The 24,429-nt window shown below is 41.2% G+C and overlaps 1 protein-coding gene across 1 annotated transcript; it reads right to left on the minus strand.

Moving 5' to 3' along the window:
• Positions 1–2,086: 2,086 nt before the first annotated feature.
• On the minus strand, positions 2,087–24,139 carry LOC109872504 (palmitoyltransferase ZDHHC20). Its single transcript, XM_020463766.2, has 12 exons — positions 23,768–24,139; positions 22,804–22,830; positions 22,188–22,282; positions 16,823–16,943; positions 13,893–13,962; positions 10,295–10,327; positions 9,902–10,022; positions 8,714–8,846; positions 3,981–4,107; positions 3,724–3,810; positions 3,548–3,639; positions 2,087–3,468 (listed from the first exon to the last, which is right to left on the minus strand). The coding sequence occupies exons 1-12, from the start codon at positions 23,883–23,885 to the stop codon at positions 3,425–3,427; spliced, it is 1,068 nt and encodes a 355-aa protein (XP_020319355.1). The 5' UTR covers positions 23,886–24,139; the 3' UTR covers positions 2,087–3,424.
• Positions 24,140–24,429: the final 290 nt, after the last annotated feature.

Genomic DNA, 24,429 nt, shown 5'->3' on the forward strand with positions numbered 1-24,429 from the left:
GTTTGCCTTCCAACAGGACAATGACCCGAAGCACACAGCCAAGACAACGCAGGAGTGGCTTCGGGACAAGTCTCTGAATGTCCTTGAGTGGCCCAGCCAGAGCCCAGACTTGAACACAATCGAACATCTCTGGAGAGACCTGTAAATAGTTGTGCAGTGACGCTCCCAAGCCAACCTGACAGAGCCTGAGAGGATCTGCAGAAGAGAATGGCAGAAACTCCCCAAATACAGGTGTGCCAAGCTTGTAGCGTCATGCCCACAAAGACGCGAGGCTGTAATCGCTGCCAAAGGTGCATCAACAAAGTGTTGAGTAAAGGGTCTGAATACTTATGTTCATGTGATTTCATTTACATTTTTTTTTTTATACATGTGCAGAAATGTCTTGAAACCCGTTTTTGCTTTGTGAATATGGGGTATTGTGTGTAGACTGAGGGGGAAAAAACAACTTTAAATCAATTTTAGAACAAAGGGTGTAACGTAACAAAATGTGGAGAAAGTAAAAGGGTTCTGAAAACTTTCCGAATGCACTGCTTGTTGAGTCCCAACCAAATTCTTGAGATGAAAGTGATAAAGTTTGGACACCTACTCATTATTTTGTTGCTATTTTCTACATTGCAGAAAACCAACTATGAAATAACATATGGAATCATGTAGTAACCAATGTTTTAAAACAAATCAAAATATTTTATATTTGAGATTCTCCAAAGTAGCCACCCTTTGCATTGACAGCTTTGCACACTCATGAATTCTCTCAACCAGCTTCGTGAGGTACCACTTCGTTTCAATTAACAGGTGTGCCTCGTTAAAAGCTAATTTACGGAATTTCTTTAATGAGTTTGAGCCGATCAGTTGTTGTGACAAGGTAGAAGGGTATACAGAAGATGGTCTTTTACCAAATAGGGCTCAGTCTATATTATGGCAAGAACAGCTCAAACAAGCAAAGAGAAACAGTCCATTACTTTAAGAAGTGAAGGTAAGTCAATGCAGAAAATTAAGAACTTCGAAAGTTTCTATAAGTGCAGTCGCAAAAACCATCAAGTGCCATGATGAAACTGGTTCTCATGAGGACCGCCACAGGAAAGGAAGACCCAGAGTTACATCTGCTGCAGAGGATAAGTTCATTAGTTACCAGCTTCAGAAATTGCAGCCCAAATAAACACTTCAGAGTTCAAGTAACAGACTGTTCAGAGACTGCGTGAAATCAGGTCTTCCTGCTCGAATTGCTGCAAAGAAACCACTACAAAAAAGGACACAATTAAGGAGACTTGCTTGGGCCAAGAATAACAAGCAATGGACTTTAGACTGGTGGAAATCTGTCCTTTGGTCTGACGAGTCCAAATGTGAGATTTTTCTTTCCAACCGCCATGTCCTTGTGAGACGCAGGGTAGGTGAACGGATGATCTTTGCATGTGTGGTTCACACAGTGAAGCATATAGGTGGTGTGATGGTGCTTTGCTGGTGACACCGTCAGAGATTTTCAAATTCAAGGAACACTTAACCAGCATGGCTACCACAGCAGTACTATCTGGTTCGCGCTTATTGTGACTGTCCTGTTGAAAAACAAATTATAGTGACACAAAACACACCTCCAGGCTGTGTGAGGGCTATTTGACCAAGGAGAGTGATGGAGTGCTGCATCAGATGACTTGGCCTACACAATCACCCGACCTCAACCCAATTGAGATGGTTTGGGATGAGTTGGACCGCAGAGTGAAGGAAAAGCAGCCAACAAGTGCTCAGCATATGTGGGAAGTCCTTCAAGACTTTTGGAAAAGCATTCCTCATGAAGCTAGTTGAGAGAATGCCAAGAGTGTGCAAAGCTGTCAAGGCAAAGGGTGGCTATTTGAAGAATCTGAAATATATATTTGGAGTTGTTTAAAACTTTTGGTTACTACATGATTCCATGTGTTATTTTATAGGTTTGATGTCTTCACTGTTGTGCTACAATGTAGAGAATAGTAAAAATAAAGAAAAACCCTGGAATGAGTAGGTGTGTCCAAACTTTTGACTGGTACTGTAGATCACAATTTTGCAAAACATGCATCTAGAGTTAGGATTTGGCCCTGCGTCATTAGGGTCATGTGTGTGACACTTCAAATGTGTATTAGCAAAAATCAACTGTTTAAAATTGCAAACAGACATTTTAAAGTAATTACACCATGCTAAGGTGAACCATTTACTATGGCACTGTACTTAACCTTTATCCTTCCATACAACAGAAAAAAATAAAATAAATCTGAACAACTTAACTGCAGGCACATTTAAAAGCTAGAATCAGCAGTTGAAACAATGACAAAGTGTTACCCCGCCTCAGTTTTGGTAAAAAGCTGAGGGATGGGCCTGGAGAAATGTAACCACTCAAATTCATAGACAGAGCTATGGCTGCAAGGAATTATCGTCAAAAATATAAAAAGGATAGTTTTAACCATTTTCTGAAGCTATAGTGCATTTACATTTGTTGTTTACAAACATAGTAAAAAATAAATCTGTAGGGGTATGTATGACAGTTGAACTAAGCTCACGAGTCATTTATAAGTTATATTCAAGAATCAATGAGATCATTAATTTATAATCCCAAAAACTAAGTGTTCTAGCTTTAAATTACGATGTTAAGCAGGAAAGGATATGGCATAGGGTCCTACAAAGCCTTTTTTCATGCAAACCTACTGTAAGACTATATGGCCTGTTGAAATCAATGGATATGCTTTGCGCCCTCCACAGGTTTCAAATGTAAAGTACATACAGTACACACACTACAGTCAACTGAGACGTTGCGTCTTGAGGCCCTGAACATTGTATTCCCTGGGCTTAACCCAATCAAAGCCAGTGACTGAGTTTCTGGGGAAAGAAACAGTAAACATTTACCAATAAAGAAAGTCAATACTAATTCGACTGAGGTGTATAAGTGTAAAGCAATTATTTTCCTGCACTTTTCCTGAAATAATCTAAGATAGTGCAAAGAGTCTACTTTTTTTTGGCTTGAATAACAGAGTAGTCCCAGAGATTAATCATAGTTACAAAAAAAAAGCTTTGGTTAAAAACAAAGATGAAGTGTCAGAGTGTATGTGCTTGGTGAGGACTTAGACAGCTGATGTAAGATGTAGCGTCCATGACAGTCCAGGTTGTGTCCATCATACCAGGAATGCTGTTTGGCGGATGTAAGAATGGCAATAGAAAATATGTCCATACAAGAGCTGTTACTTGACATTTGTCCATGGTAGTAGGGGTGCTGCAGGTGATAAGGGGTGTTTTTTGTTTAGACAGATTCTGCTGGTTGTAAGGCATCACAGTTGATGGCTCAGTTGTCTCTTGGCAGATTTGAGCCAACACGGTAATCAAAGATCATGGGTGGTCATCAGTTTCCTCTCTAAGCTCTGTAGGAAACGCGCACACTTCAGCGGGAGTCATCCATAGGCTTACCTGTCTATGACTCGCTCTCTATGGTGACTGTGACCGTCTCGGCTACATCTGAAACACAAGGGTGAGAGGTCAAGGTTCCGGCAGCTCACAGGCACAGGGATACATGACATCACAGGGATCTACATACCAGTTTTGTCGAAGCTGCCATCCTGATGGTCCTCAATGTGGTTGATGGTGTCGCCAAGGACATGCTTGGGGCTTGCAGGACAATCTACAGAGCTGTTTCAGGACAAGGCCGGTTTAAACTTCACGAATGAGGCGAGATCATTTACTGAATCAGGAATGAAAGAAATCATGAATAACCTTTTGCCGTTGATCTGGAGGCCCACAGCTATCTGCTCAGGATCTAAGTTCACCAACCGGGTGACAAAACTGTTACCATCACCGTGACTGACAGAGAGAAAGGAGAACACAAGGGGGGGGGGGGGGGGGATTAGGCATTTAAATACCTACATTGAAACTCAAACTGTTTTTATTGACTAAAAGGCAGTACTGACTAAGATGCAAAACGATTCTAAAGCTCCAACAGAATAGATGGATAGGTGACTTCGTGTTTTCACCTGGTGTAGATGGGAAACATCCAGTACTTCTTCTGGTCTCCAAAGACCTCAGCCATGTTCCTACTGAACCCCAGAGAGAAGCCATTCTTGTCTGGGCCATTTCTGAAGACAGGAGCCCTGAAAGCCTCTGAAATAAATACAAAATATTAGTTGCAAGCAGCAATGAACAGGGTTCACAGGATGACAGAAAGGAGACAAGAGAAGTTGGATAACAAAGTAGCAATATGTACAGTAGGAACCATCTTCATTTAAGTACAGTCAGCGAAAACATGAATGTTTAATCGCTCAATACCACAAGGATGACATAACTGAAGTTAAGTCTAGTGCTGTATCTTTGAATGCAGTGGGTAATCATTCTTAAAGTCATTACTTAATATATTGAGTTTATATACCAATTCTGTGGTCAATTTGATGTATGGTTGATGACTTGAAATATTTTCAGCGTTTAGCGTGTTGAGATGACTTATAATAATGGCTGGGAACGGAGCGAACGGAATGGCAAATGCATTGAAACCATTCCATTTCATTCTGCCCCAGCAGTTACCATGAGCCCTTCCTCCCCAATTAACATGTCACCAACCTCCGGTGGTGTATTGGTAGGCTATATTTTGCGGTCATTTTTGAATTCTGGGACTTTATTTTGTGTCATAATCTGTTAATTACTTCAATCTCAGTTGGTACACTCCACATTAGCGTAAAAAAAAAAAAAATACAAATTATTCGGTATACCTTCACAGCTGTAATACGCCGACTGCGCAAGCGGCAGAACTTCTACTTTCCCAAATAAATGACACTTTCCACTATGTTCAGGCCACATAATACGGCAACAATATGAGATTACACAGAAAGTAATTATGATATTTCACATTATTCATCTGCACAATTAAAATCTAACATTGATTTGCATGAGACAAAGTCCACCTGATCAATAATTACTGCTCCAGTATCCCATGGTGCCACTGGTGCTAATGACATCTATAGAGCCACCAACAGGTCTGGTGCAGCCATCTAAGGCTGCAGTGACTTTATATTCACAGTTATTATATACAGCAGGTAGCCTAACGTTTAAGAGGATTTGGCCTGTAACTGAAAGGTTGCTGGTCTGAATCCCTGGGGGGGGGGGGGGGGGGGGGGGGGCTGTTGATGTGCCCTTGAGCAAGGCACTTAACCCTAATTGCTCCTGTAAGTTGCTGTGGATAAGAGTCTGCTCAAATGTAAAGAAGCATACCAAAATTCATGGCCCCATCAGTTCATTTCTTATAGCCCTGGTGAGAAATGGTGCCATCTAGTGGTGTAATGTGGCCATCTAAGAATTCAGCAACCAGACATTGTCAAATACATTACAGGCTATTTTATTGGGTCTATATACCAAACCTGTTGTCAATCTGACTTATGGTGCATGAGAAGATAAATATATATATTTTATTTAGCATTAGCACTAATGTGCATCTATTAGGTACAGTGTGGCCATATTTTAATGCAGCAAAAAAACTATAATCTCTCCATGAAATGAAAGACTGATGTCATGAGTCTAACTTCAGGCTAGGCCTCTTTTCTCCACTTCCTTTCTGACTGACATGCCCAAAGTAAACTGCCAGTTACTCAGGCCCAGATGACAGGATAAGCATATAAATTGGTAGCATTGGATAGGAAACACTTTGAAGTTTGTAGAAATTTTAAAATAATGCATGAGACTATAACACAATTTATATGGTAGGAGAAAATCTAAAAAAATTAAATAAAAAAAACATCTGATTGTTTGAGATCCCATGCTCTTCCATTAGAATGTATGTCAAATCCAGCTCCCAGTTTGCAATTCCTATGGCTTCCACTAGATGTCAGTCTGTTTTAGGCTTGTTTCTCCCCAAACAAGGAAGAATTTTGAGTTTTGGCACGGAGTCATAGCTGGAAAACAGTCTGTGCGTGCGAGATGAAGATGCATGGCTGCTAATTTCACTTTTCTATTGAACATACTTCTTTCCATATTAAATTTATAGTTTAATTACATTTTAGGATACCTGAGGATTAATTAGAAAAGTAGTTTGACTTGTTTTACCAAAGTTTAGCGGTAGCTTTTTGGATTCCTTTGTCTGCATGTTGAATGAGTGGATTACTCAAATCGATGGCGCCAACTAAACAGACTTGGGATATAAAGAAGGATTTTCTAACAAAACGACCATGCATGTTGTAGCTGGGACCCTTTGGATTGCAAACAGAGGAAGATTTTCAAAAAGTGATTATTTAAATTGCTATTTGTGATTTTATGAAGCCTGTGCTGGTTGAAAAATATGTTGATGTGGGGCGCCGTCCCCAAACAATTGCATTTTATGCTTTCGCTGTAAAGCTTATTGTAAAATTGGACAATGCAGTTAGATTAACAAGATACTTGTATGTAACAAAATATTTAATATCCATAATTTGTATGATTATTTTTTTAATTGCCCGCCCTCCAATTTCACAGGAAGTTGTCAACAGGTGTCCCGTCTGACGGGACGCCTATCCCAGAGAGATAGTCTAAATACAAAATGTGGAGTGAATCTGACGTATGGTTCATGAGGAGAAGATGATTGCAAATTGAGCATTAGTGTTACATATGCAAGGAATGTATTGTTAAATGGTTCCCTTGTTTTTATAGATATCAATACCACATTCAGTGTGGTTCATCTTAGGGACGTCCAGGATAGTGATAACAAGTCTCAAGTTGATTTAAATGGACACATGTAAATCAGATGGTATTTTTTCAATAACTCAACCATCTTTTGACCAATCCCTTAGTTTTTTCTCTCAAACTAAGTTTTGCCATGTATTTTGGTCCTATGGTTTCATGAGAAGAAGATTTGTTAAGTATGTTTAGCGTATGTGCTAATATGCATCTACTGGTATAATGTGGTCATCTTTGAATCCATAAATGCTATTTTCTCAAACTCTTTATGGACCAGTGTTGACTCCAAAGATCACCTTTGGAAGGCATCAGACATTTAGTCCATGAGAAGATTGATTATTATTACATACACAGTCTCCTTATTTTTAAGATATCAATGCCAAACCTGTTTCACCATGGTAATGTCTTTGATGACCCTAAAAAGTTGATAGGCCATTATGGAGTGGATTTAAATGGACATGTGAAATCCGATGTCCTAATTTATCCCAAAAAAACTCAGCCATCTCTTAATAACTTAGTTGGAGAAAAGATATGTACCATGAACCTACATAACACGTGGACTTATGGTTCATGAGAGGTTTTGCCCCCAAAGTTTTTCAAATGATATCCTGATGGACCTTATGGGTCCTTGAGCAGTGAGGAAAGACACCTAAACTCAGCAAAAAAAAAAAAAGAATTGTCCCTTTTTCAGGACCCTGTCTTTCAAAGATGATTCGTAAAATTCCAAATAACTTTACAACTCTTCATTGTAAAGAGTTTAAACACTGTTTCCCATGCTTGTGCAATGAACCATAAACCATTAATGAACATGCACCTGTGGAATAGTCGTTAGGAGGCTAACAGACGGTAGGCAATTAAGGTCAAAGTTATGAAAACTTAGAACACTAAAGAGGCCTTTCTACAGACTCTGAAAAACACCAAAAGATGCCCAGGGTCCCTGCTCATCTGCGTGAACGTGCCTTAGGCATGAAGACTGCAGATGTGGTGGGGGCAATAAATTGCAATGTCCGTACTGTGAGATGCCTAAGACAGCGCTACAGGGAGACATGACGGACAGCTGATCGTCCTCACAGTGGCAGACCACGTGTAACACCTGCACAGGATCGGTACATCTGAACATCACACCTGCGGGACAGGTACAGGATGGCAACAACTGCCCGAGTTACACCAGGAACGCACAATACCTCCATCAGTGAACAGACTGTCCACACTAGACATCCTCCTCCCTCATGTGGTACCCTTCCTGCAGGCGCATCCTGACATGACCCTCCAGCATGACAATGCCACCAGCCATACTGCTCATTCTGTGCATGATTTCCTGCAGGACAGGAATGTCAGTGTTCTGTCATGGCCAGCAAACAGCTCGGACCTCAATCCCATTGTGCACGTCTGGGACCTGTTGGATCGGAGGGTGAGGGCTAGGGCCATTCGCCCCAGAAATGTCCGGGAACTTGCAGGTGCCTTGGTGGAAGAGTGGGGTAACATCTCACAGCAAGAACTGGAAAATCTGGGAGTCCATGAGGAGCTGTTGCACTGCAGTACTTAATGCAGCTGGTGGCCATGCCAGATAGACTTACTTTTGATTTTGACCCCGCTTTGTTCAGGGACACATTATTCCATTTATGTTAGTCACATGTCTGTGGAACTTGTTCAGTTTATGTCTCAGTTGTTGAATCTTGTTATGTTCATACAAATATTTACACATGTTAAGTTTGCTGAAAATAAACAGTTGGCAGTTTCTTTTTGCTGAGTTTACATACAATTAGTTTGAAGTCTAAGTCAAACAGGGAGAAAGGCTATGAGGGTTTAAGTGAGACTGCTTATAACAGCGCCAGAAATAGGCCAATTGGTGCCATTCTTTTGGACCAAGTTACCCATGCCATCGAGTTTCTGTGTGCCAAATTAGAAGAAAAAAAAGTTCCTAATCTATGCTCAAGTCATTTGACCAAAAATATTCAGGGAATAGGTTCTGAATCACTAATTATAACCAACAATAAAAAAGGTGTCAACAATCAATCAAGACAATAGTGGATGAGTTACTGTGTCGAGTGTGGTGAGGCATGGCAGCTACCTATGGTGGTCCTGTTCTTTCCCACAAGCCAGAGATGGTAGCTGAAAAGCGACAGGATGCTGATGAAGAACATGGCCGCCACAAAAAACAGAAACAACACGTGGAATTTGGCGTGAGTGTCAGGCAGTTGATTCTTGAGGGGAGAGAGAGAGAGAGAGAAGAGCTGTTAGTGACATCATACTCTTCATCCACCACATACAGTAGTAACGTTCACCTTCTGCACAGACGCACAGAATATGACACATCAGTCAGTTGTAAAACGATCTATGAAGACCTCATTCTGGAGTAGCAGACGCTTAGCCTACATGACCGTTCAAGTGAATGGCTCCAGAAAGGTACTACATACAGTACAGGCCTTTTGGTTGTTAGGCAAAATACGACATGCTAAACCAACCAACCCTGTTCGACTCCACACTCGCCCTCAGTTTGGCCAAGATGACAGTGGACATTCATTGTCACAAGCAAGGCAGCATAGAACACAAGCCTAGTTTTACAGACAACGGGAACAGACAACGGCTTATGTTGCAAGACAACGGCTTATGTTGCAAGACAACAGTGTTTGACACATACTGAAGAGAATCGTTCAACAGCAATTGGTACTTCTGAGAGACAGAAGCCTTGTGAATGCCATTATGGGTTGAGCTTCTTGACCTTTCCTTAGTGACAATAGGCTACTCTAAGAAGTGCAACCTTTCTTTTTGACTAACCACAATGATCAGATGGTGACAATCTCGCATTTTACCTGAGGACAATCCCCAACAGATCTCCATCGGCAAAGCTTTAGGCAAAGTATTAGAGGCAGGCAGACGATTAGTGCAGAAATTAAGAAAGTTACACAATCTTAGAGACAAAAAAAGAAAAAAGAAAAAAGAGAAGAACAATATTACAAAACTATCGGGCACCTGCTCAATGTCCTCCAGAATGTTAGCACAATTGCACATGTTCCACCCCCCCCCCCCCTTTCCACACTATACCCTACTGCAAATCACACAGCTAAATATAAACCAGATTCACACAAATTTCTCCTGACATGCAGACTGCTCAAGTTTGAGGTGGTTTATGTAGACGATTTGGGGTATTGGCTAATTGGAACATGCTATCAGGGATCTTACTGCTTTCATTGGTTAACACTCAACTAAGTTCTAGCTAGTTAAGGAAGAAAGGACAGGCAGCTACAGTATTACTTACTGTCCAGAATTTGATGAAATACTGCAGGACGGTAGCGGCGATGAATGCACAATACAGCATGGAGTAGGCCAGAAACAAGACAAAGAACTTGTAGTTTGAAAATCCAACACAGTTATTCACCCTGAGAGAGAAACAGAGAAAACAAAAGTCAACGTGGCTTGTGCTGCTCGGTCTCTTTCTGAGAGCAGAGTAATCCTTTCCACATCACTATACCAGACAGATATAATATGCTCATGCAGTAGAATGGACAGGATGAAACTCTCCACTGATCCAAATCACTATCAAGTCAGTTTTAACAATAGACTTCAAATGAGGGCAGGCATATGTCTGAGCGGTATGGTCATGAGTGTACTTTGCTAAGCATCTATACTTCATGAATGTACTGTTACATACCATGGACAGTGATGGTCCATCTTCAGTACACACCTGAAAGAGGGGGAGTATGACAGCATGAAAAACAAAGTATATAGGACGTTGCTAGTTGACTGCGCCGCTCTTGGTTGTACCGTCTTCCATATTTGGCATTGTGAGGTGGTACATTTTGTGGTTGGACCAATTGAAAGCAACTTGATAGGTTAGCGCTACCATCAGTCCTGTGTCATGCCAACAGTAAAGCAACCGGAGACCGACTGCCATTTTCACCTCCAGAGCTTTGGATTTCATAGCCTATAATGGCAATCAATTTATGTTGTGGGGCGTTTCTATGGCAATTTAAAAGGGAAGGACTCCGAAATACAAAAAGAAAATAGGAACAGATTGTTTTCGCGGAGGGTGGATATTGAAATTCAGTCTCTTAACTTTGTAAATAAATATACATTTCATCTCTATTTAGTTTAATATACAGCAGATTTCATTACAAATAATCATCTTATGTACAGTGAGGGAAAAAAGTATTTGATCCCCTGCTGATTTTGTACGTTTGCCCACTGACAAAGAAATCAGTCTATAATTTTAATGGTAGTTTTATTTGAACAGTGAGAGACAGAATAACAAAAAAATCCTGAAAAACACGTCAGAAATGTTAGAAATTGATTTGCATGTTAATGAGGGTAATAAGTATTTGACCCCGCTGCAAAACATGACAGTACTTGGTGGCAAAACCCTTGTTGGCAATCAGAGGTCAGACGTTTCTTGTAGTTGGCCACCAGGTTTGCACACATCTCAGGAGGGATTTTGTCCCACTCCTCTTTACAGATCTTCTCCAAGTCACTAAGGTTGAGGCTGACGTTTGGCAACTCGAACCTTCAGCTCCTTCCACAGATTTTCTATGGGATTAAGGTCTGGAGACTGGCTAGGCCACTCCAGGACCTTAATGTGCTTCTTCTTGAGCCACTCCATTGTTGCCTTGGGTCATTGTCATGCTGGAATACCCATCCACGACCCATTTTCAATGCCCTGGCTGAGGGAAGGAGGTTCTCACCCAAGATTTGACGGTACATGGCCCCGTCCATCGTCCCTTTGATGCTGTGAAGTTGTCCTGTCCCCTTAGCAGAAAACACCCCCAAAGCATAAATGTTTCCACCTCCATGTTTGAGGGCGGGGATGGTGTTCTTGGGGTCATAGGCAGCATTCCTCCTCCTCCAAACACGGCGAGTTGAGTTGATGCCAAAGAGCTCCATTTGGGTCTCATCTGACCACAACACTTTCCCCCAGTTGTCCTCTGAATCATTCAGATGTTCATTGGCAAACTTCAGACAGACTTTCTTGAGAAGGGGGACCTTGTGGGCGCTGCAGGATTTCATTCCTTCACGGCGTAGGGTGTTACCAACTGTTTTCTTGGTGACTGTGGTCCCAGCTGCCTTGAGATGATTGACAAGATCCTGCCGTGTAGTTCTGGGCTGATTCCTCACCATTCTCATGATCATTGCAACTCCATGAGGTGAGATCTTGCATGGAGCCCCAGGCTCCCAGGCTCCATTTGCAAGTAATCGCACCAACTGTTGTCACCTTCTCACCAAGCTGCTTGGCGATGGTCTAATAGCCCATTCCAGCCTTGTGTAGGTCTACAATCTTGTTCCTGACATCCATGGCGATCTCTTTGGACTTGGCCATGGTGGAGAGTTTGGAATCCGATTGATGGAAGCTGAGATTAGGAGAACTCCTTTGAAGAGAACCTGCAAAATCGGCAGTGTTTCCTACTTACAAAGCATGTAGCGGTCTGTCATTTTTATCATAGGTACACTTAAACTGTGAGATGGAATCTAAAACAAAAAATCCAGAAATTCACATTGTATGATTTTTTAGTAATTAATTTGCATTTTATTGCATGACATAAGTATTTGATACATCAGAAAAGCAGAACTTAATATTTGGTACAGAAACTTGTGTTTGCAATTACAGAGATCATACAATTCCTGTAGTTCTTGACCAGGTTTGCACACACTGCAGCAGGGATTTTGGCCCATTCCTCCATACAGACCTTCTCCAGATCCTTCAGGTTTCGGGGCTGTCGCTAGGCAAGACGGACTTTCAGCTCCCTCCAAAGATTTTCTATTGGATTCAGGTCTGGAGACTGGCTAGGCCACTCCAGCACCTTGAGATGCTTCTTACGGAGCCACTCCTTAGTTGCCCTGGCTGTGTGTTTTGAGTCGTTGTCATGCTGGAAGACCCAGCCACGACCCATCTTCAATGCTCTTACCAAGGGAAGGAGGTGGTTGGCCAAGATCTTGTGATACATGGCCCCATCCATCCTCCCCTCAATACGGTGCAGTCGTCCTGTCCCCTTTGCAGAAAAGCATCCCCAAAGAAAGAATGTTTCCACCTTCATGCTTCATGGTTGGGATGGTGTTCTTGGGGTTGTACTCATCCTTCATCTTCTTCCAAACAATGGCAAAAAGCTCTATTTGTCTCATCAGACCACATGACCTTCTCCCATTCCTCCTCTGGATCATCCAGATGGTCATTGGCAAACTTCAGACAGGCCTAGAAATGCGCTGGCTTGAGCAGGGGGACCTTGCGTGCGTTGCAGGATTTTAATCCATGACGGCGTAGTGTGTTCCTAATGGTTATTTGAGACCGCGGTCCCTGCTCTCTTCAGGTCATTGACCAGGTCCTGCCGTGTAGTTCTGGGCTGATCCCTCACCTTCCTCGTGACCATTGATGCCCCACGAGGTGAGATCTTGCATGGAGCCCCAGACCGAGGATGATTGACCGTCATCTTGAACTTCTTCCATTTTCTAATAATTGAGCCAACAGTTGTTGCCTTCTCACCAAGCTGCTTGCCTATTGTCCTGTAGCCCATCTCAGCCTTGTGCAGGTCTACAATTTTATCCATGATGTCCTTACATAGCTCTCTGGTCTTGGCCATTGTGGAGAGGTTGGAGTCTGTTTGATTGAGTGTGTGGACAGGTGCAGTTAATACAGGTAATGAGTGGAGAACAGGAGGGGTTCTTCTTGGTAGGTGATCAAATACTTATATCATGCAAGAAAATGTAAATGAATTACTTAAAAAAAAAAAAAATCAATGTGATTTTATGGATTTTTGTTTAAGATACCGTCTCTCACAGTTGAAGTGTATCTATGATAAAAATTACAGACCTCTACATGCTTTGTAAGTAGGAAAACCTGCAAAATCGGCAGTGTATCAAATACTTTTTCTCCACACTGCGTATATATAAATCAAATTTCACTCAAGAACCTGCAGCCTCTAGTTAGCGCCACAGAGTTCTATTGAGCAGTGGCCACTTTTTGATCATGCCTGTGATGGCATTCCATTCACTCCAAACATGCTACATTCTCAGAGTAAATTGTCAAACTTCTCAACAATAGTTTTTCCTGAAAAACGGGTCACATATAGTAAAGACATGAGGTTTGGACACGTGTTTTTCTGACAGAATTCTCTGAGCGGACATTTGTATAAACCTTGAATGAATTAGTCCTTTTATGGGTGAAAACCCTAGAGTATATTACTTTGGAGTTGAAGCACCCAAAAAGATACGACAACCCCATGGTGCATCTCATCTGAACCCCACAGTAATTGAACTGAACTCACATGTCACAGGTGGAGCAGTGGTGGCAGCGGTCGGGTTTGATCACCAGACAGCGGTCACAGTACCGGACGGCTGTGGAGAACACATACACCTGATCAATCATCATTAAATCTAAAGCTTGTGTTTCAACTACAGTGTATATGGAAATATTATTTTATACTAATAGAAATCTATTTCACTGAGCAATTGTGTTTAACAAGTCATTAGTCTCAATTATAGGGGTCTAAATTATTGGCACTCCTAAAGATTCTTATAAAAACAAACAATGTATCTGCATTAACATTCTACTTTTTTCTCTCTCAGTTTAAATAACTTGTGGCCTTCCATGGCTTCCTGTTCCACCGGGGCATGAGGTACATGCATGTAAAATCCTTTTGTCATCCATCCCCATGGGAAAAGGCAAAGCGCTCCCAAACAAAGAGACAAATGATTGTTGACCTTGTTAATTTTTTAAATAATTAAATAACACTATTAGGAAGTTTAAAACTTCTTAGGGCTGCAATCCCGTTAACAGAATTGATATGAAAGCAAGTGAAAGTGCAGAGCGCCAAATTCAAACAGAAATCTCAATTTAAATTCCTCAAACATGCATGTATCTTATACTATTTTAAAAGGTAATCTTCTTGTCCGATTTGAAATAGGCTTTACAGCGAAAGCACCACAAACGATTATGTTCGGTCAGAGCCAAGCCACAGAAAAACACAGCCATTTTTTCAGCCAAAGAGAGGAGTCACAAAAATCACAAAGAGATAAAATTAATCACTAACCTTTGATGATCTTCATCAGATGACACTCATAGGACTGTGTTTTGTTCGATAAAGTGCATATTTATATAAAAAAAATCTCAGTATACATTGGCGCGGTGTTCAGTAGTTCCAAAAACATCCGGTGATTTTGCAGAGAGCCACATCAATTTACAGAAATACTCATTATAAATGTCGATGAAAATACAATTGTTAGACATGGAAATATAGATACACTTCTTAAGGCAACCGCTGTGTCAAATTTCAAAAAGGTTTTACGGAAAAAGCAAACCATGCAATAATCTGAGAACGGCACTCAGAAAACAAAAGAGAGATATCCGCCATGTTTGAGTCAACAGAAATAACATTAAATATTCACTTACCTTTGATGATCATCAGAATGCACTCCCAGGAATCCTAGTTCCACATTAAATGTTTGATTTGTTCGATAATGTCCATCATTTATGTCCAAAGAGCTACTTTTGTTAGCACGTTTGGTAAACAAATCCACTCATTAAGTGCGTTCCCTAGTTGCAGACAAAATGTCAAAAAGTTCAGTTACTGTCCGTAGAAACATGTCAAACGATGTATGGAATCAATCTTAAGGGTGTTAACATTTTCAATAATATTCCAACCGGAGAACTCCTTTGTCTTCAGAAAAGCAAAGGAACACATCTACCTCATGTGAAATGCACGTGACCAGTGCGTGACTGCTGGCAGACCTCTGACTCATTCCACTCTGTCGGTCCCACTTCACAGTAGAATCCTCAAACAAGTTTCTAAAGACGGTTGACATTAGTGGAAGCCTTAGGAAGTGCAACATAACCACTATCCCACTGTGTATTCAATAGGGGCTGGTTTGAAAAATCGACCACCCTCAGATTTCCCACATCCTGTTTATATTTCTTCTCAGGTTTTTGCCGGCCATATGAGTTCTGTTATATTCAGAGACATCATTCAAACCGTTTTAGAAACTTCAGAGTGTTTTCTATCCAATACTACTAATAATATGCATATATTAGCAACTGGGACTGAGGAGCAGGCAGTTTACTCTGGGCACCCTTCATCCAAGCTACTTAATACGGCCTCTGCAGCCATAAGTTAAAACCACTGGAACAATGGTAAACTTGCCTGGTATTGGACACAAGTGTATGTTGTCCCCCACGCACAGTGAGGAAGATGGTTTGGGAGGCAAAGACAAAACCAAGGGCCAAAGGTGGACAATTACAGAACTGTTGCATTTTCAGGTCACCAAGTCTCCAATTACACACCAACAGGCTCTTTGGAAGTTTTTCCAGAAAAAAGCCTTTATTGAGAGCAAACAAATGTAACACCTGGAGGTGAAGTAATTTATTTAAATGTAACTAGGCAAGTCAGTTAAGGACAAATTCTTATTTACAATGACTGCCTACACCGGCCAAACCCGAACGACACTGGGCCAATTGTGCGCCGCCCTATGGGACTCCAATCATGGCTGGATGTGATACACCCCGGATTTGAAACAGGGTCTGTGTTGTGACACCTCAAGCATTGAGATGCAGTGCTTTAGACTGCTGCGCTACACGGGAGGGCATCTTGGAGGCAACCAGGTTTTTGGCTGCCAAGAAGCTGAAACTTGGGCTCTTTCAGCAAGACAATAACCCCAAGAAGTAATTAAAAGCCACAAAGAAATTGTTTATTGCATTTTTCAGTGGCCATCTCTGTCTCCGGACATGAACCCCAATGAAAACCTGTGGTTTGATATGAAGAGGGCAGTCCATAAGCGCAGACAGAAGGATATCAAGGATCTGGACAGATTCTGTATGGAGGAATGGTCTGAGATCCCTCCCAATGTGTTCTCCAATCTCATAAAACATTTGAGGAAAAGGCTCAGTGCAGTTATGCTCGAAGAGGGTGCCTGAGTATTGAAACCAGGGGTGCCAATAATTGACACCTAGCTTTGAGATGTTTTTGTATAACTTGTAAACAAAATCTGAGCAATTGTATTAGTATATCTATTAATTATGATCCTTGTGGATCATACAATGTAGCTCAGTATTTGTATTATAGTCTTTTTTTCATATCTTTATCAAGGATGCCAATCATTTGGGACCTTACTGTATATCCCAAATACATAAAATAGCACAAATTCTAATTGGCAACCATGTTGGATGTAGACATAGGGAGTTGGGTGGCAGTAACATTCTCACCTCCTGTCCCAGTGCGTGTATAGACAGGCAATCCTACCACCACCTTCTTCAGGATCTCCTGCTGAGTGTCTGGATGTTCCTCCTTCTCATACTGCTCTTTCTCCACTTTGGGCAGACAAAACTGATGGGAGAACAGAAAGGAGTTTCTCAAAGTACGCAATAACATAGTCTAGTTATTACCAGTAGTCATGCATCTAGAAATTAGGGAACAGTTTAAAATGTGGGAAAAAGTTACTTGAGATTGAGGGCAAATCCCCTTCATAACCATACACTAGGGTTAGGCAGTATCCAGATTCATACCGTTTCTATACCATACAGTATTACCGAATGTGCAAACAAGGGGTGCTATTTAAAAATATAAATACAATAATAAAAATACAGTATAAGGCTTGGGCAGTATCCAGATTTTAATAGCATCACACTGTCTTCTCATTATGGGATTTAATGTATTACCAACATAGCACACAAGGGGGCAGTCCATGGGGCCTCTACCATGATGCTGACAAAATATGAGCAAAATCAAAGCACAGTTAGCATTTATCTAACGAGCAAAAACAAACTAATTGCAAAGATCGGAAAATCCAGCTCAAAGTTATACAAGCATAGCTAGCAGCTACCGAATGTCATTGTGTGTGAGTGTGGACATTTACAAGTGAAAATGAACGAGAGAAATGGTGTAAATAAAAGTTGATTCATGCTTTTCTGAAGGAAGAACAGAATGTGTACATGGAGCAGATGAGAGAAGAACAGAGAAAGAAAAAAAAAGTGGGGGAAGCAGTGAAAAAAAAAAAAAGGCAGCTGTACAGAACTCTTCCAGACCTCTGCCAGAAAGCCATAAGATGTGAGATGGCAAATACTTCGTAGTGAATTGCATTACAAGTAACTTCGTCACCTCATGTGCGCCTCAGAGACTCAGCGATAGAACGCTATAAACTCACCATCTCGCTTTCTCCATTTTCAAAGAAAAACATGACTGTTCTGGGGAACTACAGTAAGCTTCATAATGTAATATGTGACAGGTGAAATGAAAAATGCAATCCGTGTCATCTCTTAACTAATTACACAAGTTGACAGCAGCTGTTAACTTAATGTAGCTACAAATATTCACATTCATTGGAAAAACTTCACAGAAATAGTTGACAGTATTGAAAAACCATCCCATGGCTTTTTTCCCAAATACCATGGTATACCACCCAAGCGCTATCTGAGAGTTAGAGATGCACGTTAGCTAAAGTATGTGGACACTTGTCAGCAACAGGTGTGGCTGAAATAACAGAATCGACTCATTTGAAGGAGTGTCCACACACACATATACAGTGGGGTAAAAAAAGTATTTAGTCAGCCAATTGTGCAAGTTCTCCCACTTAAAAAGATGAGGCCTGTAATTATCATAGGTACACTTCAACTATGACAGACAAAATGAGGGAAAAAAAAAATCCAGAAAATCACATTGTAGGATTTTTTATGAATTTATTTGCAAATTATGGTGGAAAAATAAGTATTTGGTCACCTATAAACCAGCAAGATTTCTGGCTCTCACAGACCTGTAACTTCTTCTTTAAGAAGCTCCTCTGTCCTCCACTCGTTACCTGTATTAATGGCACCTCTTTGAACTTGTCATCAGTATAAAAGACACCTGTCCACAACCTCACAGTCACACTCCAAACTCTACTATGGCCAAGACCAAAGAGCTGTCAAAGGACACCAGAAACAAAATTCTAGACCTGCACCAAGCTGGGAAGACTGAATCTGCAATAGGTAAGCAGCTTGGTTTGAAGAAATCAACTGTGGGAGCAATTATTAGGAAATGGAAAACATACAAGACCACTGATAATCTCCCTCGATCTGGGGCTCCACGCAAGATCTCACTCCGTGGGGTCAAAATGATCACAAGAACGGTGAGCAAAAATCCCAGAACCACACGGTAGGGACCTAGTGAATGACCTGCAGAGAGCTGGGACCAAAGTAACAAAGCCTACCATCAGTAACACTACACCGCCAGGGACTCAAATCCTGCAGTGCCAGACGTGTTCCCCTGCTTAAGCCAGTACATGTCCAGGCCCGTCTGAAGTTTGCTAGAAAGCATTTGGATGATCCAGAAGAAGATTGGGAGAATGTCATATGGTCATATGAAACCAAAATATAACTTTTTGGTAAAAACTCAACTCGTCGTGTTTAGAGGACAAAGAATGCTGAGTTGCATCCAAACACCATAACTACTGTGAAGCATTGGGGTGGAAACATCATGCTTTGGGGCTGTTTTTCTGCAAAGGGACCAGGACGACTGATCCGTGTAAAGGAAAGAATGAATGGGGCCATGTATCGTGAGATTGAGTGAAAACCTCCTTCCATCAGCAAGGGCATTGACGATTAAACGTGGCTGGGTCTTTCAGCATGACAATGATCCCAAACACACAGCCCGGGCAACGAAGGAGTGGCTTCGTAAGAAGCATTTCAATGTTCTGGAGTGGCCTAGCCAGTCTCCAGATCTCAAGCCCATAGAAAATCTTTGGAGGGAGTTGAAAGTCCGCGTTGCCCAGCAACAGCCCCCCCCCCCAAAAAAAATCACTGCTCTAGAGGAGATCTGAATGGAGGAATGGGCCAAAATACCAGCAACAGTGTGTGAAAAAAACTTGTCAAACGTTTTCTTTAAGTCTTCACCTCTGTCATTTCCAACAAAGGGTATATAACAAAGTATTGAGATAAGTATTTGGTCAATAACAAAAGTTTATTTTCCACCATAATTTGGAGGATTTTTAATGAATTTATTTGCAATGTGATTTTCTGGATTTTTCTTCTAATTTTGTCTGCCATAGTTGAAGTGTACCTATGATGAAAATTACAGGCCTCTCATCTTTTTAAAAGTGGGAGAACTTGCACAATTGGTGGCTGATTAAATACTTTTTTGCCCCACTGTATATCAAACATTAGGAACACCTTCCTAATATTAAGGTGCACCCTCCCATTTTGCCCTCAAAACAACATCAATTCATTGGGACATGGACTCTACAAGGTGTTAAAAGCTTTGTTGATTTATGCTTGACCCATGTTGACTTATGCTTCCCAGGCAGTTGTGCCAAGTTGGCTGGAGGTCCTTTGGGTGGAGGACGATTTTTGATACACAAGGGAAACTGTAGAGAGTCTAACCATAGCAGCAATGCAGTTCTTGACACATACTGGTCCGCCTGGCACCTCCTTCGAAAGCACTTAATCTTTTGTCTTGCCCATTCACCCTCTGAATGGCACACATACACAGTCCATGTATCAAATGTCTCAAGGCTTAAAAAAACCTTCTTTAACCTGTCTCCTCCCCTTTATCTACACTGATTGAAGTGGATTTATTGAAGTGGATCATAGCTATCATGTAGTCAGTCTCTCTTGGAAATCTGTTCTTAAAGTTTATACACACACACACACACATATTATATATATATATATATAAATAAAACACACCAAAAGCTTGGACTCATTTACTCAATCCAGGGTTTTTCTTAATTGTTACTATTGTCTACATTGTAGAATAACAGTGAAGACGTTGCAACTATGAAATAACACATGGAATCATGTAGTAACCATTCAAACTAGCCACCCTTTGCCAAGAGTGTGCCAAGCTGTCAAAGCATTCTCTCAACCAGCTTCATGAGGTAGTCACCTGGAATGCATTTCAATTAACAGGTGTGCCTAGTTAATTGAATTTGTGGAATTTCTTTCCTTAATGCATTTGAGCCAATCAGTTGCGTTGTGACAAGGTATTGGGGAGGGGGTATACAGAAGATGGTCTTTTACCAAATAAGGCTAAGTCCATATTATGGCAAGAACAGCTCAAATAAGCAAATAGAAGTAACAGTCCATCATTACTTTAAGACAAGAAGTACAGTCAATGTGGAAAATGTCAAGTTTCTTCAAGTGCAGTCGTAAAAACCATCAAGCACTATGATGAAACCGGCTCTCATGAGGACCGCCACAGGACAGGAAGACCCAGAGTTACCTCTTCTGCAAAGGATAAGTTCATTAGAGTTACCAGCCTCAGAAATTGCAGCCAAAAATAAATGCTTCAGAGGTCAAGTAACAGACACATCTCAACATCAACTGTTCAGAGGAGACTGTGTGAATCAGGCCTTCATGCGGCAAAGAAACCACTACTAAAGGACACCAATAAGAAACATGAGCAATGGACTTTAGACCGGTGTAAATCTGTCCTTTGGTCTGATGAGTCCAAATGTGAGATTTTTGGTTCCAACCACCGTGTCTTTGTGAGACGCAGAGTAGGTGAACGGATGATCTCCGCATTTGTGGTTCCAACCGTAAAGCATGGAGGAGGAAGTGTGATGGTGCTTTGCTGGTGACACAGATTTATTTAACCAGCATGGCTACCACAGCAGTCTGCAGTGATAAGCCATCCCATCTGGTTTGCGCTTAGTGGAACTATCATTTGTTTTTCAACAGGACAATGACCCAACACACCTCCTGGCTGTGTAAGGGCTATTTGACCAAGGAGAGTGATGGAATGCTGCATCAGATGGCTGCCTCCAAAAATCACCCGACCTCAACCCAATTGTGATGGTTTGGGATGAGTTGGACCGCAAACTGAAGGAAAAGCAGCCAACAAGTGCTCAGCATATGTGGGAACTCATTCAAGACAGTTGGAAAAGCATTCCTCAAAGCTGGTTGAGATGCTAAGTGTGTGCAAAGCTGTCAAGGCAAAGGGTGGCTACTTTGAAGAATCTAAAATATATTTTGAGTTGTTTAACACGGTTTTGGTTACTGCATGATCCCATATGTGTAATTTCATAGTTTTGATGTCACCATTATTCTATAATGTAGAAAATAGTCAAAATAAAGTAAAACCCTTGAATGAGTAGGTGTGTCCAAACTTTTGACTGGTAGTGTATATGTAGTATTTTTTTATACACTAAACAATTTAGGCAACAGGGATGTTGATCCAGGAGGGGATTGAATGTCTCTGCTGTATCCACAAAACGGGATCTTGACATCTAGTTAGCAAACAAATTGCCTAGCTGGAGCCCTGAGCTGGATATAATTTATTATACACTTAGATGGTTTTATAGTTATACAGAACATATAGATATATATAGAAGGAGGCAGGGATGCCCCAAATATGATTATTGTATTGAAAATCATATCATTGGCATTTCAAAATATACTGTTTATACCAGGGTATCGCCCAATCCTACCACACACACACACACACTGTCTTATGTTAACATATACTGTACAGTGAAATTACAGAGCGCTTTAGGAACCGCCGTGCCTACTGCTCTGGCCACGTGGCATTGTGATGTAGCATATCACAGGCGGTAGAGTGAGTACTACTGACAAAGACAGATACACTCTCTCTGTATACCTCTTTAGAGGGGTTGGCGGGCCTGCTGCAGATAGTCTTCCAGTAGGACCAGATGAACATAATGAAGAACAGGTGAAAGACAACTAGGTATGATACTGTTGGAGAGAAAGAAGCAAGAGAAACCATTCATACCGCATACCAGAGATCAAATATAATGCAATTATATCCATGAGGTCAATAGATACATCTGGATTTTGGCAACGAGGCCCTTTATCTACTTCCCCAGAGTCAGATGAACTCCTGGATTCCATTTCCATTTCTCCGACTGCAATTTGAAGGAAGTTGATAACTTGCGCAATGACTGGAGGTCAATGGGTAACTTCCTTCATACTGGACACAGACATAAAAAAATGGTATCCACAAGTTCATCCGACTCTGGCGAAGTAGATAAAGGGGCTCATTGCTAAAATCCCAAAATATCCTTTTAACCCTAAATGACAACTTTTCATCCCATGCAAAACAAGTATTTAGTTTACCATGTCTAAATCACAAGTTCCAGAGTACATCAGTGTCACGTAGTCAGAGTAGAGTTTGTGTGGGTTCAAGGTGGTGCAATCATGTGTGGGCCCAAGACAGTCAGTCTTAAATGCACCAGATGTTTCAGAATGTTACTTACTTTTTTCTGCATTATTTGGGATTGTTACTGAAAGAGACAAGGGGGGGGGGGGGGTAAAGAGACAGACAGAGAGGAGTTTAGAGAAGGCCTCCGATTTATGCTTTTGCTGAGTTACAGTACTAGGCTCACATCTACTATCCCCTTTCTCTCAACCCCCAGCAGCAGCCTGGTACTACCAGCAGGAGACCCACCCTTCACAGAAGGCTTTGTTTGCCCTGCTGAAGGGATGCCCCTGACTACAGCCTGTCATTGTACCATCAGCAACAGCCCACAGAAACAGGCTAACCAGGTTAGACACAGTGAGTGGAAACAGTGTGGTTCACGAAGAGACAGCTGGTCAGTTGTATTGGAATAAGTCAACTTGAGGCCAAAGTAGCCTCATATCAAATGGCTCTGAAAGATGCTTGGCACAGAATCGAAGGCAGAATTGCATAGCCAAAATGCAACCGAAGCTAAACAATTTCAAAATAAGAAATAAGGTCAGAGAAAAACAATTTCCAGTCTAGCATTTTTCAGTAGATCTGATTAAATTAAATATGATGGGACAAAATTATTCCAACATCCCCTCTATTCCAATATGGGACGAGGTTAAAGTTTCCAGTCAATTCGATTGCGTCAATTTGTCTGTCCATTTCCTTCTAGCAACAGTGGCTTCAATCTATGGGCATGATTGGCTGGCTACCCACAAAAAGTAGCGAGTGTTTCACTCATTCTATTTCTATGGATTCACTCAAGAAGAAAGTGTTAGATTGTATTTGATCATTGTCACACTTGTACGGTGGTGACAATGATCCATACATTATTAACCTGATTTTATCCGAATAAGTTACTGTAAACTAACGTTACCGGTTATACACATCCTCCAGCTGGGGCAAGCAAGCAGTAAGGCAACTTTGTTTCAATGAGGAAACAAACCACGGTAACCCTTAAAAAAAACTTTAAAAAACGAGAATGTTATACTTACAGATACAGAGTTCAACGACGTATGCATAATAAGACCAGCCAACGACAAGGTTTATGAAAATAACAGGTATCCAAGATAAACTCCGCTGACAGCACCTTAGAACATGATGCGGCGCCATCTTTAATCCGACTGGGGAAAATTGTGGTGTGACGTCAAAGCTTCAGACTTTTCAATTGACTAATGCCGCGTTCAAACAACTGAGAACTTGGAAATCTCATACTTCCGACTTCAGTGCGTTAAAACAACTGGGACCTCGGAAAAAAACGAGCTCCGACTGAAAAAAATACATTTGAACGGTCATCCAACTCGCAATTTCAATTTGGGAACTCGGGCCTCTTTCTTCAGCTCCGGCTTTCCGACCTGAAAATCACTGACGTCATGATTTGACCTCCTATTTTTCAGTTTGGTAAGGAGCGCCTCTTCTCCATCAGATGAAACCACCACAGATATATACAGCTGTGAACCGTGAACTGGTAAACCACTGGAGACTCGACATGAATCGACAATCTTATTTAATTACTGAATCAAATTAAATTGTATTTGTCATATGCTTCGTAAACAGCAGGTGCGGACTAAAAGTGAAATGCTTATTTAAAAGTCATTTTCTAACAATGCAGAGTTAAAGATAAACCTATATTTTGTATTATTATTATTGTGGGGAT

This window comes from Oncorhynchus kisutch, linkage group LG28, assembly GCF_002021735.2.
Source record: "Oncorhynchus kisutch isolate 150728-3 linkage group LG28, Okis_V2, whole genome shotgun sequence".
Taxonomy (NCBI): domain Eukaryota; kingdom Metazoa; phylum Chordata; class Actinopteri; order Salmoniformes; family Salmonidae; genus Oncorhynchus; species Oncorhynchus kisutch.

Bases quoted from the DNA above. Each gene is read 5' to 3' on its own strand.
- LOC109872504 (XM_020463766.2), bottom strand. From the start codon at position 23,885: ATGGCGCCGCATCATGTTCTAAGGTGCTGTCAGCGGAGTTTATCTTGG. The intron at 22,831-23,767 runs GTAAGTATAACA...TGTCTCTTTCAG, and splicing joins CGTCGTTGAACTCTGTATCT to TAACAATCCCAAATAATGCA. The intron at 3,640-3,723 runs GTTATTCATGAT...GTCCTGAAACAG, and splicing joins CTCCAGATCAACGGCAAAAG to CTCTGTAGATTGTCCTGCAA.